We start from the raw sequence: 17202 nt of genomic DNA, 5'->3' as shown, positions 1-17202 counted from the left end.
AAGCAAGACGTACAGCTATTTTAATACATAAAAAATACAGTTAAGCCCAAATAAGGTTGTAGCTGACCCTCAAGGACATTTTGTAATAGTTTCGGGTTCCCTCAATAATCTCTCTGTTGTTCTTGTCAATCTCTATGCACCCAACTGGGATGATAAAGCATTTATTGGAAAGGTAATCTAATTTCTACCTGATCTAAACTCCCACTATTTAATTTTGACCTTTACTTTAACAATGGACTCATCGTTAGACAAGTCTTGTCCAAAACGGGATCCCCCTTCTAAATTGGCCCAAGCAATTTCATCATTTATCAACCAAATAGGAAGTATGGACTTATGGTGCTTTCTTTATCCTAAGAAAAAAACAGTTTTCTTTTTACTCTCAGGTCCATTGGACATTTTCAAGAATCGATTACTTATTTATTGATTACTCTCTCTCTGCTGTCAGTAGCATGGAATACTCAACTATGGCAATATCTGATCACGCTTCATTGTTGCTTGACTTCTCGTTCATACTCCTATAAAAAAACACACCCTCCCTGGAGATTGAATTGCGCCCTGTTAAGTGATGATAGATTCCGTGAAACAATTTCCAAAGTGATTGATGATTTCATTATAACTAATAAGATGGTAGTCCGAGGAGAGATTTTATCTTATTCCGCAAGACAAAATAAATTGAAAAAACAAAAACAATAACAGTTTATGGAAAGTATAACAGAATTGGACAGCAAGTTGTCAGTGTCTCCATCCCCTCAATTTGATAAAGAAAGGTAAAACCCTCAGATAAACCACAATGTACTCTCAATGTAAGAGACTGAAAAGTTACTTTTATTAATTAAGAGCCAATTGGCATCCTACCATATTAAACAAATAAGGTCCCCCTTAGGTGAACTCACAGTAACCCCATCTGTCATTAATGAAAGATTTAAAACATTCTGCTCAGCGTTATATACCTCACCATCCCCTGCTGATGATACCGACATGATAAGGTTTCTTGACAACCTAGAATTTCCCTCCATAACCCCTATTCATGAAAGTGAAGTGGATCAACCTTTAAAACTTAGTGAAATTGCTGATTCGGTTAAACTAATGTAAAGTGGCAAGGCCCCTGGTCCAGATGGCTATCCAATAGAGCTCTATAAAAAAAAATTACTGTCAAATTACCCCTTCTCTGTTTTAAAGGTGGACTATGTAATCCTAGCTAAAGCATTAGCTCTATGGCGTGAACCGGTCATGCCAAGCATAATATCACCAGACCAAATGGTGTTTGTATATATATATATATATATATATATATATATATATATATATATATAAAACGACACTCTTTTTCTAATATTTGTTGCCTTCTCAATATTCTCTTTTCTCCAGCCTCCACTGAGACACCAGAAGTGGTGGTCTCTTGAGATGTGGAGAAAGCATTCGATAGGGTGGAGTGCAGCATTTATTTGAGTTCCTTAAGAGGTTTTGCATTGGCTCCAAATTTATATCCTGGATAAAACTTTTATATTCTATTCTTTTATATTCTTCACCTAAGGCTTCCGTAAATACCAATGGGATGAAATCCCAATATTTCACACCCGGTAAAGGAACTTGCCAGGGGTGCCCTTTGGGCCCCGATTTATCTATCGCGCTTAAATCTACCAGTTTTAGTCAATGAATTGTCAGATGTGGTTTGGAACGTACACTTTCTTTATACACGGATGAGTTATTATTTTTTATTTCTGACCCGATATCTACCATGCCCCAGGCAATTGAATTACTAAGCACATTGGGAACTTTTTCACGCGATAAAATTGAAATTCTCAAAAAGTGAATGCTTTCCTGTAAACAATTTAGCCCTTCAGATCCCTGATAAGTTATTCCTCTTTAAGATTTCTAAGAGCAATTTCAAGTATTTAGGTGTGAATATCTGTTGACGGATATCAGATCTTTACAAAAAACAATTTGCCACCTCTAATTGACAAGCTTAAATTGGACCTAGAAAGGTGGAATAGTTTGCATAACTATTGCTGGGACGGTAAATTGCATTAAAATTAATGTGCTTCCATACTTTTTGTATCTTTTCCAATATTTGCCAGTCTTTTTACCCTAATCCTTTTTTCATGCAATGATAATTTCATACAGTAATAGCTGCTACAGACCAAAACTAAAATCTACAAAGCCTGTGGTTGAAACTGGGGAAATGGACCAATGAGTTAAAACTGGAGCTTCAGTCCTGCTTTGATTGCACTGACTGGAGTGTTTTTGAGGCTGCATTTACAGACCTGGACAAACTTACTGATACTGTGATATCTTACATCAACTTTTGTGAGGGCATGTGTGCGCCCACCAAAACTTTCCGCAGCTTCATTAACAATAAGCCCTGGTTCAGAGCAGAACTCAGGCAGCTTCATCAGACCAAGGAGGAGGCCTACAGGAGTGTAGATAGGATCTTGTGCAGCCAAGCCAGAAACACACTGACAAAGGAGATCAGAGTGGACAGAAGAGGCTACACTGAAAAAACAGGTTTTTTGCTAACGAGCCTGTGTCTGTATGGAGAGGCCTGCAGGACATCACCGACTACAGGAGACCGTGCCCCCACACTGCAGAGAACAATCAACTGGCTTATGACCTGAATGTGTTTTACTTCAATTTTGATAAGCCCACTCTCACACCCCTCACCCTCTCCGGCCACACAACCAACTGCACCCCCTGCCAGCCCCTCACCCCTCCCACCTGCACTCAGGATCTGTGAAGAGGATGTGAGTCAGCTCTTCCAGAAACGGAAGACCAAGAAAATGTAAAAAGAGTAGTTAATGTTCATTGTACCTATTAAATGAATAAATACATTTAAACCCCCCCCCCATGTTTCCTGTTTAATCAACTTGGGCGCTGGGCAAAATCTTATAATGGCAGGGAAACAGTTTTTTCTGTCCGTGTGTGTATCTTTCCACTGCTAATCCCTCATACTACTGGGCCTGTCAGCCTAATAATTTTTGTGCACAGTTATGACTGTATGGTCAAGGACCTCTCGTGGTTGCGGTGATTTAAAACCTTTGAAAAGCCTGTTATATACCGCAATTGAGTCCTAACTCCTTAGCTGGATTTTCACCTAAGTCTGAGCACCGGGGAAAGGGAGATGGACTTGGCGTAGATCTGCATTCTAGTGAGTGCACTCTTCTAGTTGGGCTTGCAAAACTGTGTTGGCAAAATGTTTATTTTTTGAGATTGGCAAATTGTCTTGATCTTTAATCTAAATAACTTACGTCATCACTCTTGTTCTTTGAGTATCTCTTGCACACAAATGACACACAAATGTAATCACATTCACAGACACAGAAATGCACAAAATGTGAGGGGGACTCTCTCTTTCTCTGTCTAGCTATATTCACAATATCTCTTTCACTCAAACACGCCCATCCTCTCTGCTGTTCCTCCTCAGGGAGAGGTGGTGGATGTCCAGTATGGCCAAGCGGACGACTTGAGAAGAGCCAGAGAAACCATGAATCTCACCAACAAGATAGCGCTGGTCAAACTGGGCAAAGCTCCCTTGCTCTATAAGGTGAGAAGAGAAAGATAATACAATCAAACTCTTAACAAATATCACTGACATGTAGGACTGGGCTATATTGACAAAAATCACATTAATTTTGACCGAATACATAGACATTGATAATGTGATGATTTTTTGGGGATAACTATTGGTGCTTTCATAAGATATTTACACACAAGAAAATGTTGATAAAGGATCATTAGTAATGTGGATATGATGATCAAGTAAGTAGAAACATTCATTATTCATTTCACGCAGCTAAAACAGTGGAATAAGTTCAGAAAAGTGTCTCGCTTTACTGTAATGCAGCCTTTAAGACCAGGGAATGACATCATTTAAGTTGTATCACCATATTACCAGAACCACGATCCCACTACACATCTAATCTCATACCACAATATTGATATTATATTGCTATATCGTCCAGATTGACTGACAATCTGTTGCGTAATCTGTTTGGTATTATGATTTCCTGGATAATAACATATTCTTCTGAACGGTGCAATTCCAGAAGATTTGGAAACACATAAAAATCCGAGGTCCTTATACAGAACACAAACGTTTTTGTGTTTTTTGTTTTTGTTTGTTTGGGGTTTTTTTGTGATTGTGATCCGCAGCCTCCTTCAAGAGCTGTCATAAGTGTTTATGTGATGTACATGTTCATATGTTCACATTGCCACCGGCAGCCATACCAATATGTACCCTGGCTCTGCCAAATGATGGAAGCTAAGCAGGTGTGGGCTTGGATGGGAGACCTCCCTGGAAAACTCAGTTGCTGCCGGAAGTGGTGTTGGTGGGCTAGTAGGGGGCAATCTTCCCTCTGGTCCAATAAAAACAACAAATATCAAATCCCATTCCCCTAGTGCAGTGATGGGGATACTGTGCCTTAGGAGCTGTCGTCCTTCGGATGAGACGTTGAACCGAGGTCCTGACTCACTGTGGTCATTAAAGATCCCATAGCATTTATCACAAAGAGTAGGGGGTTCCCTGGTGTCCTGGCAAAAATTCCCAACCTGGCTCTCTCCATTTGGCCATGTTATCATCCCCCCATGTAATTGGCTCAATAATTCCTCCCTCTCAAGCTGATGTGTGGTGAGCGTTCTGGCACAAAATGGCTGCCGTGCATCACCCAGGTGGGTGCTACACATTAGTGGTGGTTGAAGTGAGTTACCCCCTTCAATGTGAAGCACTTTGGGTGTCTGCATAAAGCGCTATATAAATGTGATGATGATTATTATATTATCATTATTATTATTATATAAAGTTACATTGTTGTAACACCTTGTATTGGCTTTGACTATTATTCATTCAGCTTTAATGCGTGAACCTATCAATTTAATATACGTTCATTTGGCCAACTAGACCAAATGAACCTGTGAAATAAAAATGTGATGACATACCTTCTTAAATGTTCTGTAGACATTTTTACAATACAGAAAACTTAAAATATGGAAATATTTCAATGTGGCTTGGTGCGACCCACACAGACTCTCTCACCTGTATTATTAGTCATGTATCCCTAATCCTTTCGCTGTGACAACCCCAGATTTATGATGACCATCCCGCACATTTCCTCCTATCAGCACAAAGGCATCTGAAGGTAGGGTGCACCACTCCTCCACTTTAGATGCCATTAGCAGTCGATCCATTGATTTCATCCTGTTTCAATATTAACCTTATTGTGCCCCCTTAATGACAACTCAAAGCCTTTTTTTTCTCGATTAGAAATCAAGGCAGGGGTTAAAAAAACAAGGTTTTCAAGATGGGGCGACGACTTAGCAGTATGGTGGGGGGGTCGCCATATTGTACACACAGAGGGAGACTTTAAGACTCATTAAGTCAAACAGCTATTCGCATCACGCAGGGACCTGCCAGCAATTGGCTCGTGACCCATTTTTCGTCCTCGTGTACAGTTTGTTACACCGTGCTCTACATGAGTCGGAAATGAAAGGATTAACAAGGAAAACACATTGCTAGCTCGTTTGTCTTCATCTGCTGGAGTCAACTAAATGGCTGATGACCACAGTAATGACTCCAGCAATGTTATGACGCACAATCAGCACACTCGAAATATCACTAAATAGATAATCAACAAAAATCATTATTTAGTCATTTAACACAGCAGTTTTGGACACACACGATGTGTGTGTGTGTGTGTGTGTGTGTGTGTGAGAGAGAGAGAGAGAGAGAGAGAGAGACACTCTCTGGATTGTGTACTCCTGAGTTTTCATGAATGTGATTATGTTCATGTGCGTTATGTAGGTGTCTTGGTGTCGGTATTTGAAAGAGATTATACCCCATTACAGCTTGGTGAATTTAATCAGATAATGGCTCAGACTTGTAGTTTTATTGATGGTGTGTGTGTGTGTGTGTGTGCGTGAGAGAGAGAGAGAGAGAGAGAGAGAGAGAGAGAGAGAGAGAGAGAGAGAGAGAGAGAGAGAGAGAGAGAGAGAGCCAGTTTGTGTCTTTGTGAAAGCTGTGAAGGTGACTGAAATCTGAATGTCAAGCATGCTAACTGGATTAATATTTTCATTGACACAATTGGACACGGACACACACACACACACACACACACACACACACCATATATTAGCTGTGGAACGTGTACTGTAAGTCAACCTTTCTTTGCTGCCCATTAATACCTTCAAATTGTGGTGATAATACATCATAAATTGTACACTATCAATGAAAATTAATATTTTCTCCCACATGGTGCATTGTGTATCACCATTGTGTACATGAATCATCTATATATAATATACTGCTACATTACATGGATCATTAAACCGGCTGTCTTTCGCTGTCAGATCTCTGACTTACTGATACTTAGTTACTTGCCCTTCACTCCCTATGCGGGATAAAGTATCGATAGTGTTCCTCTGCCTGCGAGACCTCAGGGTCTTTGCCAACTAGACTTAACTGATTATGACTAATGACTATTCCAAACTGTTCTCTTCTCTCACATGTCTTTCTCTCTCTGAATGATGCCTTCTCCTTTCTCTTTTTCTGTGTGTGAATGGTGTCATGTGAGTCTCCCTTGTGTGCACGTGCAGTCGGATCTCCTCCCAGGTCTTCGTGGTGATGGTGGTTGCCACTTGGATGCTGCCTGGCATTCCCCTCATCACATTTTCTTTTAATATATATTATAAAGCCATGTAATTCTTTTTACATGGTGATGCTGGTCACATGGCTTGGGTCCTGGGCTGTTCTGATGGCATCTGGGCACTGCTTGGCATCCTGCGCATCATATTGTTCATAAATTCTATAAGTCCATTATAATTCTGTTTATACTCTATCAGTGTTGTATTGTGTAAACACAACATCCATTGCACGTTGTCTGTCTTGAGAAAGAGATCCCTCCTCTGTTGCTCTCCTTGAGGTTTCTTCCTATTTTTTCTCCCTCTTAAAGGTTTTTTTTAGGGAGTTGTTCCTTATCCGATGAGAGGGTCTAAGGACAGGATGTTGTGTTGCTGTTAAACCCACTGAGGCAAATTCGTAAGTTATGATATTGGGCTATACAAATAAAATTGATTTGACTTGACTTGACTAGTTGTGCCTCACCCCTTGAGAGACCCTTCTCCAGCAGTTCAGCCTCTACCGCTCTTTGTCTGGTGAGCTTTGGTCGGCCTCATTTCCTTTTTTCTGGTGGTGTTGATTCTGAGGGAAGAGTGTTGTCAGGCCAAACTGTGTCTGGGTGACGTCATCGCAATGCAATTGTGACAGCGCACAATCCTGACATTCCCAAGTAGCGGTTGCACATTTGCTTGGCTCAGCATCGACAGAGATCATGGCTAGATAGACACCTGCTTTACTTCAGAATCGTGATTTACCAGAGACAATATCACTACTAAGACATCAGATAACCCTTATATAATTTTCTTTTATACTGTGTTTATATTGTTTGCGTTCATTGCTTGCCTCAGAATCGAGATTGCTAGCTAGCTAGCTAGCTTTAGTTTGCGCACCTGCTTTTACCTCAGAATCGTGATTTACCAGAGACAATCACTACTACATCAATCAGATAACTCAAATATCATTTCCTTTATACTGTCCAGCTAATGGGTCGCTGATTTTAGCCTTCTCGGTTCATGAAAAGTGCGGTTGTTTAAAACAAAATTTCATGACCCCCTTTTTGGGGTTGCTTGCTACCTAGCTAACTTGTCATTGATGTCAAAAAACATAATAGCAAATATTGGACATTTCATTTTAATGAAAAATAGGTTTACAGACCAGTAGATGAACTTTCCCCTAAAAGTATGCTTTTTTGTGCTTTTCGAAAAACATATCCTAAAATAAACAATTGTAAGTCGAATATAAAAGGTGACCCTGCACATGTATTGTACGATGTAGATAAAAAGAGTACACTATTACACCTGCTTTTGTCTGCAATATTACGACTTGACGATCTACATCGAGAGAGGAATGTCAGGAATGCGAGCTGTCACGATTGCATTGCGGTGATGTCACCCGGACTCATTTTGACAGCCTGGACACAATTTGGCCTGACAGTTGTCAGCAAGAGTGAGAGGGAAGGTTTACAAGATGGTAGTGAGACCAGCTGTGTTGTATGTTTACATGGAATGCAGGTTGAGCGATAGGCTCACTAGCACAGTGATACGGTGTGACACAGAGGAAGAGTTGGCTAGCCTTTGTATATGTGTGAGTTGTCTGCTGTCTGCCTAACTGCATGGATGTGGAGTTGAGTCCCTCCAGCATTGGCTGGGAGACACCTGAGGCGGGCTTGGATGAGAGGCATATTCAAGGTCAAGCATTGTTACATAGGTGATTGTTGTATTCTGCTAGTGAAGAGCTGTTCAGTAAAACAATTAATCTGGATTCCCCTTGTCGTGGCCCATTCTTCCCCACCTCCATTGTCTGATAAGAAAGCTAGTGAACACGACGGTATAATGTATTGTCGTGAGGTTGTACTGCTGAATTTGTATGTGCACAACACTGTGCATGGGAATGGTGGAGTGCAAGACTGCTGAAGAACAAACTCTAGTGTGTGTAGTACGTATTCGGACACAACCAGGAGAGATTAGAGAGCTGTCTTGTGCACCTTTTACAGTAATATGACCCTCATTTTGAATAGAGTGATGTTTAAATACAATTAAAGTATAAAGTCTGAGTGAATTATTGATATAACTGAAGGATGGAGGCAGGACACAACCCTTTGTACCTACGAAAGCATGAAAGTATTGCTTCTTCATGCTGGTGTCCATACAGGAGGTTAAAGAGAGAAATTAAAACGTTAACATCCCTGCATTTACATTTGCTAATACAGTCATATCCAGAATAACCAGATGAGGATTAACTAGATATGTTAGAATATGTCTGCCACGGGCGTCCGGGTAGTGTAGCGGTCTGTTCCGTTGCCCACCAACATGGGGATCGCCGGTTTGAATCCCCGTGTTATCTCCGGCTTGGTCGGGCATCCCTACAGACACAATTGGCCGTGTCTGTGGGTGGGAAGCTGGATGTGGGTGTGTGTCCTGGTCGCGTCACTAGTGCCAACTCTGATTGGTCGGGGCACCTGTTTTGGGGGGGGAGGGGCTGGGAGGAATAGTGTGATCCTCCCACGCGCTACATCCCCCTGGTGAAACTCCGCACTGTCAGGTGAAAAGAAGCAGCTGGTGACTCCACGTGTATCGGAGGAGGCGTGTGGTAGTCTGCAGCCCTCCCCGGATCGGAGCGGGGGTAGAGCAGCGACCGGGATGGCTCGGAAGAGTGGGGTAATTGGCCAAGTACAATTGAGGAGAAAAAGGGGTGAAACCCCCCCCCAAGAAAAATGTCTGCCATGACAATAAACATTCACAACCCATTATGCCGTATATCAACTGACAATAGTGCAAGATTACAGCGCTGAGGAAGCATCGTCCAGTCTGCCTGTTGAAGAAGCAAAACACCTATAGACCTTTTGCTAGATCTCCTCAGTTGGCTCAGTCATCTTTTAACAAAGTCCACCAAAGCTGTGTGCCCCGTAACCACACAACTTCTTGCCCTCTGTCTTTGAGGATTTTGTATTTAAGTTGTGAAACCTCACTGCATAATGTATTGCTGAGAAAGTGTAGTGCTGCGTTTGTGTGTGAAAAGCACCGTAAATGGGAACCGATGCAGTGGACTGCGAAGCTGCTAAAGAAGACTGCGTGAGTAATGCTTTTATCCTGGTGTGTGTGTGTGTGTGTGTCTGTGTGTGTGTAAAGGGTGGGTTTGTGTGGTTTGGTGCAGTGTGCCCTGTCCCTGTTTCCTGGTGAAGGACGGAGTTGTGATGAGAAGAGAATGACCGTGGCTGGTGTCACATATTCAATAAAATAGTCATCCGCACTCATAAACAGCAAGGACACTACATTTTCCAATGCACCACGATGAAATACTGCCCTGCACGGCGGCAGCCATGAGAGAAGCATCCAGTCCTCGGCTCGCTGCTCAGTGATAAAGCAGTGCCCGGTGCAAATGCCCCCTAAATAACTGAAACATATTATGTTTTGGTAAGGGGCAAGAGATATTGTGTGAAACCTGAAATATCCTCATTTCAGTGAGAAGATATGACTCAAAATTCTTTCATAAGCTAACTAGCAGATGGAGCACTTCCTTAGCTTATCATTTCTGCGATGCAGGCCTGCCTTCCCATTTATTTATTTATCTGTTTATTTATTTATTTATTAATTATGGAACACAAAAATAGAACATGGGGTGTTTTTCCATTTGAGACAAATGGGGAAAAAATGAAAAAGTACAAAAACGATACTTGCATAAACAAATTTGAACAAAAGAAGGAAGCTTTGGGGAAGTATACAATTTCCACTTCTCCCAAATTTCCTCAAATTTAGTTTCCTGAAGCCTCAAGGAGAAGGCGATGCTTTCCACCGCAAACATTTCACAAGTGATATCATACCAGTCCTCTATAGACGGTGTCAGCCATTTCTTTTAATTGCTTTTCGAGCGGCGACACTCAATATTCCAAATAAGTAACTTGTATTAATGTTTGTGGGTGTTGCATGTAATAGACCAAAGAGGAGTTCATCCCAATTAAAAGTAATTTTTGTCCTGAATATAATCACTAATTCCATATAAATCTTACGCCAAAAGTTATTTACTTTTGGGCAGGCCCAAAACAAGTGGTAGTGATTGGGTCCCTGGGAGCTGCAATTTCTCCAGCAAGGACACTACATTTTCCAACGCACCACGATGAAATACTGCCCTGCAAGGGGGCAGCCATGAGAAGAAGCATCCAGTCCTCAGCTCGCTGCTCAGTGATAAAACAGTGCCCGGTGCAAATGCCCGCTAAATAACTGAAACATATTATGCTTTGGTAAGGGACAAGAGATATTATGTGAAACCTGAAAAATTCTCATTTCAGTAAGAAGATATGAGTCGAAATTCTTTCATAAGCTAACTATCAGATGGAGCACTTCCTAGGCTTATCATTTCTGCGATGCAGGGCTGCCTTCTAAGTGGGAGTATTTGCAGGCCATGGGCAGCCCTGTTTCTGTTGTGCTGGCTATCAGATGACACTGAGGAGACTGGGGTTTATATTAAAAAACACCCTCTTGCCATGAAATTCATCATGGATTTAGAGGCAAATCCTACAGCAATGTTCTTTACCACCAATTCGTTAAGAAAGGATGACACTGAATTAATGATGGCATTAGAACTTGGAAAGATGTGGACGTGGTAAAGCACACTTAGTGGTTTAGAGGTTTCCTGTAGTTAAAAAACATGTAGCTCTTTTTATTTTTTTGCAAAGAAAAAGAAAAAAAAGAAACGTGGTGTCCGAGTGGTATGGTGGTCTATTCCTTTGCCTACCAACACGAGGATCACCGGACTGAGTCCCCATGTTGCGTCCGGCTTGGTCGGGTGTCCCTAAAGACACAATTGGCCGTGTCTGCGCCTGGGAAGCCAGCTGTGGGTATGTGTCCTGGTCAATGCACTAGCGCCTCGTCTGGTCAGTCGGGGCGCCTGTTTGGGGGGGGACTAGGGGGAATAGCATGATCCTCCCACGCGCTACGTCCCCCTGGCGAAACGCCTCACTGTCAGGTGAAAAGAAGCGGCTGGTGGCTCCACGTGAATCGGAGGAGGCATGTGGTAGTCTGCAGCCCTCCCCGGATCGGCAGAGGGGGTGGGGCAGAGACTGGGACTGCTCGGAAGAGTGGGGTAATTGGCCAAGGACAATTGGGGAGAAAAGGGGGGGGGGTCCAAAAAAAAACAACAACAACAAAAAATAAAATTGGGATAATCTTATTTGACTTAGTTTCTATCACCTACCCATGGCTATACACCTCAAGCACAAATCACATTGCGCACAACTTACTTATGTGTATTTCTGTGTCTGTGTGTGCGTGCATGTATCATTACCTGCCCAGCTGTCCCTGCTGTCGGATGTGGGTTTCGGTGGGGCTCTGCTTTACGTTGACCCCTGTGACAGCCCCCCCGACCGGCATGTGTGGCACCAGAGCTTCAGAGTCGCACTCAACCCGGGAGGAGACCCTTCAACTCCAGGATACCCCAGCATCGGTGAGTTCAGAGGAGACCAGTATTTTCGTTATTTGGTCAGGAAAAGTTTTTTTCTAGGGATGCAATGTAGGATAAACCCGCATCAACACAGTTAGCTATTTCTTTTTTTTTTTATACATTTATTTTTAATTTGAACCACTTTCTTAAAAGGATCGCTTGTAACTGCAAGCAATTTTATGTAAATTTTTTTCCCATAGACAGCTGCCAATTACTAGTTTATTGGAGCCAATAAATGTATAGCTAATACATCATGAATATTTAATACGATTCAGAAGTTATTCACAGAGGAAGCTGTGACAGCACTGCATCAAAATGTCAAAGACTAATATGAGTTACATTAATAAGGGCATTTTCAAGACATTAAAAGTGAATAACTGAACTGAAGTCCTCTGACTGAGGACATTATACCTTGCTGTATCTGTGCGACTCTTTCCTGCTGTATTTAAATCACCTTCCCAAGTTGGCTGACCTCCCTCACCCTCAGCCTTGTCCCCACTTCCTGTTTTCTGCCCGGTCTGGCCAATAGGGACATGTCATTATTACTGAAAGTACCTTTAGTCCTTGTAAGACTTCCAGCACCATGGTAGCAAGACCCAAAAGAGCCCCACCAGATGTCTGGGCTGATGTGTATGTTATGTAGGTGAGCTGGTTGCAGGCATGTGCATCTAACAGATGTTTGCTTGGATTTTTGTCATATACACGTGTGCTTGTGTGCCCACGTCCACATGTATGTAGTACTTGTCTGTGTGTGTGTGTGTGTGTGTGTGTGTGTGTGTGTGTGTGTGTGTGTGTGTGTGTGTGTGTGTGTGTGTGTGTGTGTGTGTTGCACCAAAAGAGACAGATGCTGGCTGTCTGGTCCCTCACCAATCACAATGCATTTGGGTCCCTTGTGCTAATACAGCAGAGAGGAACACGAGATGAGAAAGGACACCTCATTAATCATATTGACTATACATTATACAGGCAGGAGAGTCACTCTTTAATATATTATTATTATTATTAGTATTGTTGTTATTATTACCATTGTTGTTATTGTTATCATTATATTACCTACAATAATGATAGATAAATAGATAAATGTGACCTCAAATTAAACTAGGCTGACAGGATGAATGACAAAATAAAAGGAAGACAGAACGAACAAACATAAAAACATACAAACTAATATGTACAGAGGTCATGCAGGGCATGAAATCAAAATAGATGTTTAAGTTCTTTTATCACATATGTTTTGCACTGATCGTCACCTGTACACCAGTATCTGGCCCAACAATGAGGGGAAAAAAAGTTGTTTTGTAGGCATTCTTAATGGTATTTTAGAGTTTGTCATTTGTCATGAGCGAAACTTGGAAAGGAATTGGGAACAGCACCAAAGGGTCAAAGCATCAGCTGCTGGTTGATAGAGCAGACTTTAAGACTCTAAGACCAGGCAGACCAACCTGAGCACAGCGTTGATTGACTTCAAGAAAGCCTCGATTCAGTGCCCCACACATGGTTGCTGGAGTGCTTGGCACTATAAAAGCCAACAGGACACTGATAGCCTTCATCAAGAACTCAATGCAAACAACACTATAGGCCCACTCAAAGACAATCACACAGGTAACCATCAAATGTGGCATATACCAAGGTGGTGCACTAGGGGTGGGAATGGCACCTCACGATTCGATTCGATTCTGATTCAGAGGGCTACAATGCGATTATAAAACGATAATTGATGTATCTTGATGCATCAACATTTTTTACTTCTATACATGATTTATTTTTTCTCACCATGTGACTACTTGCTACTTTTAAAACATAGCATATTCGTAATGATCCATAATTAAACGGATGAATTTACTGCCACTATCTTTTATTAATACAGTTACAAATAGAAGCGATTCATCAACTGAAAGGTCACATTTCCCAGCATTGCAAAGAGCCAGCAAGAAACAAAGTGTGCCTGTAGCAGCATCCTTGTTGTAAATTAACACTTGCTTCAGCAAGACTTCAGCAATCACTTGACACTTGATAACATAAAAAGCAAACTGCTGTTCTGCATAGGCCTGAACCCCCTTAGTCAGATCAAAGAGTGGACATGGATACAGGTTCAGAAGTGGAGTTACCATCAGCCACCTCTTATATATGGATGACATCAAGCTGTATGCCAGGAATGAGCAAGAGATTGACTAGCTGATCCACCTCACCAGGATCTACAGTGATGACATTGGGATGTCATTCGGACTGGACAAGTGCGGTCGAATGGTGGCAAAAAGAGGAAAGATGGTGAGCACTGAAGGGGTTGAATTACCAGATGGCAAATAACAGACATACAGGACAGTTTTACAAGTACCTGGGTATTCCACATGCAAATGGAAACCACAAGGAGGCAGCAGGTAGGTCAGCTACAGCCAAATACCTCCAGAGAGTGAGGCAGGTCCTGAGGAGCCAGCTCAATGGGAAGAACAAGTTCCAAGCCATCAGCACATATGCCCTACCAGTTATCAGATATCCAGCTGGAATAATAAGCTGGCCAAAGGAGGAGATAAAGACCACAGATATCAGGACACGGAAACTTCTCACAATGCACGGAGGGTTGCACCCGAAGTCCAGCAGCCTGAGACTGTACAGTAAGCGAAAAGATGGGGGCCAAGGGTTAGTGAGTGTTAGAGCCACTATCCAGGATGAAACAAGGAACAGCCATGAGTACATCAGAAAGAGGGCCCCCCAGGACAAACTGCTGAGTGAGTACCTCAGGCAGCAGAAGATGGAGTGCAGAAGAAGAAGAAGAAGAGGGGGGTATCATGGAAGATGAAGCCCCTCCATGGGATGTACCATCGGCAGATAGAAGACGTGGCTGACATTGAGAAATCCTACCAATGACTAGAAAAGGCTGGACTGAAGGACAGCACAGAGGCTCTGATCATAGCAGCACAAGAACAGATGCTCAGGATCAGATCGATTGAGGCAGGGGTCTACCAAACCAGACAAGTCCCAAGATGCAGGCTGTTTAAAGATGGCCCGAGACAGTCCAGCACTTAGTAGCAGGGTGTAAAATGCTAGCTGGGTAAGCATACACTGAAAGGCATTACCAAGCGGCTGGCATAGTGTAAAGGAATATCTATACTGAATACAAACTGGAAGTTCTCAATTCCAAATGGAAGACACCACCAAAGGTGGTTGAGAATGGCAGAGCTAAGATCATGTCGGACTTCAAGTTCTAGACTGACAAGCAGGTGCTGGTTAACCAACCAGACATTGTGGTGGTTGACAAGGAACAGAAGACAGCAGTAATCCTGCGCGACGGCAACATCAGGAAGTAAGAACATGAGAAGCTAGAAAAAATACCAAGGGCTGAAGGAAGAACTATGTGGAAGGTGAAATCCACAGTAGTCCCTGTGGTAATAGGAGCACTAGGGGATGTGAGCCCCAAACTGGGAGAGTGGCTCCAGCAGATTCCAGGAACAACATCTGAGTTCCTGTCCAGAAGAGTGCAGTCCTAGGAACAGCAAAGACACTGTGCAGAACCCTCAAACTCCCAGGCCTCTGGTAGAGGACTCGAGCTTGAGGAAGACACACACCACCCGAAAAAGAGTGAGAGGGAGATTTTTTCCCCATATATATCCTTTATTTAACCAGGTAAAAGTCTCATTGAGATTAAAACCTCTTTTTCAGTTTGGCTGCAGCTAACAATTATTTTGATAATTGGCTAATTTGATAACTTTGATAATTGGCTAATCTGATGATTATTACAATGATAAATTGAATGTTATTATCATTGCATCTTTATGCATGTTCAATATCCAGTTAAGAAGATCAGAAAAAGTTGAATCAGTTCATCTGGTCTCAGTTGCTTTCAAACCCCAAAACACGCTGCACCAGAAATTGGTCCACCCCAAGGACCGGGTCCACTGGCACAAACAGAACAATATAGTGTACACTGTTAAGTGTCAGGAGGATTGCCGTGACTTGTACATCGGTGAAACCAAACAGACCCTGGCCAAGAGGATGGAACAACACAGAAGAGCTAATGCGTCAGGCCAGGACTCTGCAATCTACACCCATCTACAGGCCAGTTGCCACTCCTTCAAGGATGAGGATTTGCACATCCTTGATAGGGAGGAACGATGGTTTGAACGGGGAGTCAAAGAGTCAAAGATGACCCCCAAGGTTGGACTACCCTGGGGCTCGAACCCAGGACCTTCTTGCTGTGAGGCGACCGCACTAACCACTGCACCACCGTGCTGTCCTCCCCCCCAATTATACTCGTTCCTAATCCTGTCCTCCTTTGTCACTCCCAATGAAAATCGTAGCAAACTCTTCCATCTCCAGCTCCACCTCCTGTCTTTTCATCAGTGCCACTGTCTCCAAACCATAGAACATATACTAGCTGGTCTCACAACCATCTTGTAAACCTTCCCTTTAACTCTTGCTGGTACTCTTCTGTTGCAAATCATTGCTGACACTCTTCTCCACCCTGCCTGCACTCTCTTCTTCACCTCTCTTCTGCACTCCTCGTTACTTTGGACAGTCGACCCCGAGTATTTAAACTCGTACGCCATCGTCACCTCCACTCCTTGCATCCTCACCATTCCACTGTCCTCCCTCTCATTCATGCATATGTATTCCGTCTTGCTCCTACTGACTTTCATTCTTCTTCTCTCCAGTACATACCTCCACCTCCAGTCTCTCCTCAACCTGCACCCTACTCTCACTATAGATCACAATGTCATCCGCAAACATCATCATCCACGGAGACTCCTGCCTGATCTTGTCCGTCAACCTGCCCATCACCATTGCAAACAAGAAAGGGCTCAGAGCCAATCCTTGATGTAATTCCACCTCCACCTTGAACCCATCTGTCATTCCAACCACACACCTCACCACTGTCACACTTCCTTCATACATATTCTGCACCACTCCTACATACTTCTCTGCAACTCCCGAATGCCACTGTGTTGTTTATAATGGTGGGGATACCTGCAGTCAGTGGAGACTGAAGAGGTCACTTACATGAGTGATGAAACGTTTTTCTCAAACGTTTTGTCCAGATATACTGATTCAACTTTCTGTGATTATCAGAACAATTAATTGATTAAGCGCCTTTTAACTTAACATGCTGGATGTAATAGGCACACACTATCTGTTAACAAAATAATGCCATAGAAGCTCACAAA

General features: G+C 42.6%; 1 protein-coding gene across 1 annotated transcript in view; it reads left to right on the top strand.

Moving 5' to 3' along the window:
* The window catches only part of LOC130110714 (inactive N-acetylated-alpha-linked acidic dipeptidase-like protein 2), a 402779-nt gene that overhangs the window by 109934 nt on the left and 275643 nt on the right, over nucleotides 1–17202 (top strand). The window contains exons 5-6 of the mRNA XM_056277895.1: nucleotides 3422–3541; nucleotides 11896–12046. Coding sequence (XP_056133870.1) covers nucleotides 3422–3541; nucleotides 11896–12046 — 271 coding nt within the window. The remainder of the gene's footprint in view (nucleotides 1–3421; nucleotides 3542–11895; nucleotides 12047–17202) is intronic.

Source organism: Lampris incognitus, chromosome 3 (assembly GCF_029633865.1).
Source record: "Lampris incognitus isolate fLamInc1 chromosome 3, fLamInc1.hap2, whole genome shotgun sequence".
In the NCBI taxonomy this organism is placed as follows: Eukaryota; Metazoa; Chordata; class Actinopteri; order Lampriformes; family Lampridae; genus Lampris; species Lampris incognitus.
Note: the sequence above shows the minus strand (reverse complement) of the source record. Positions and strands in the feature narration are given on the sequence as shown.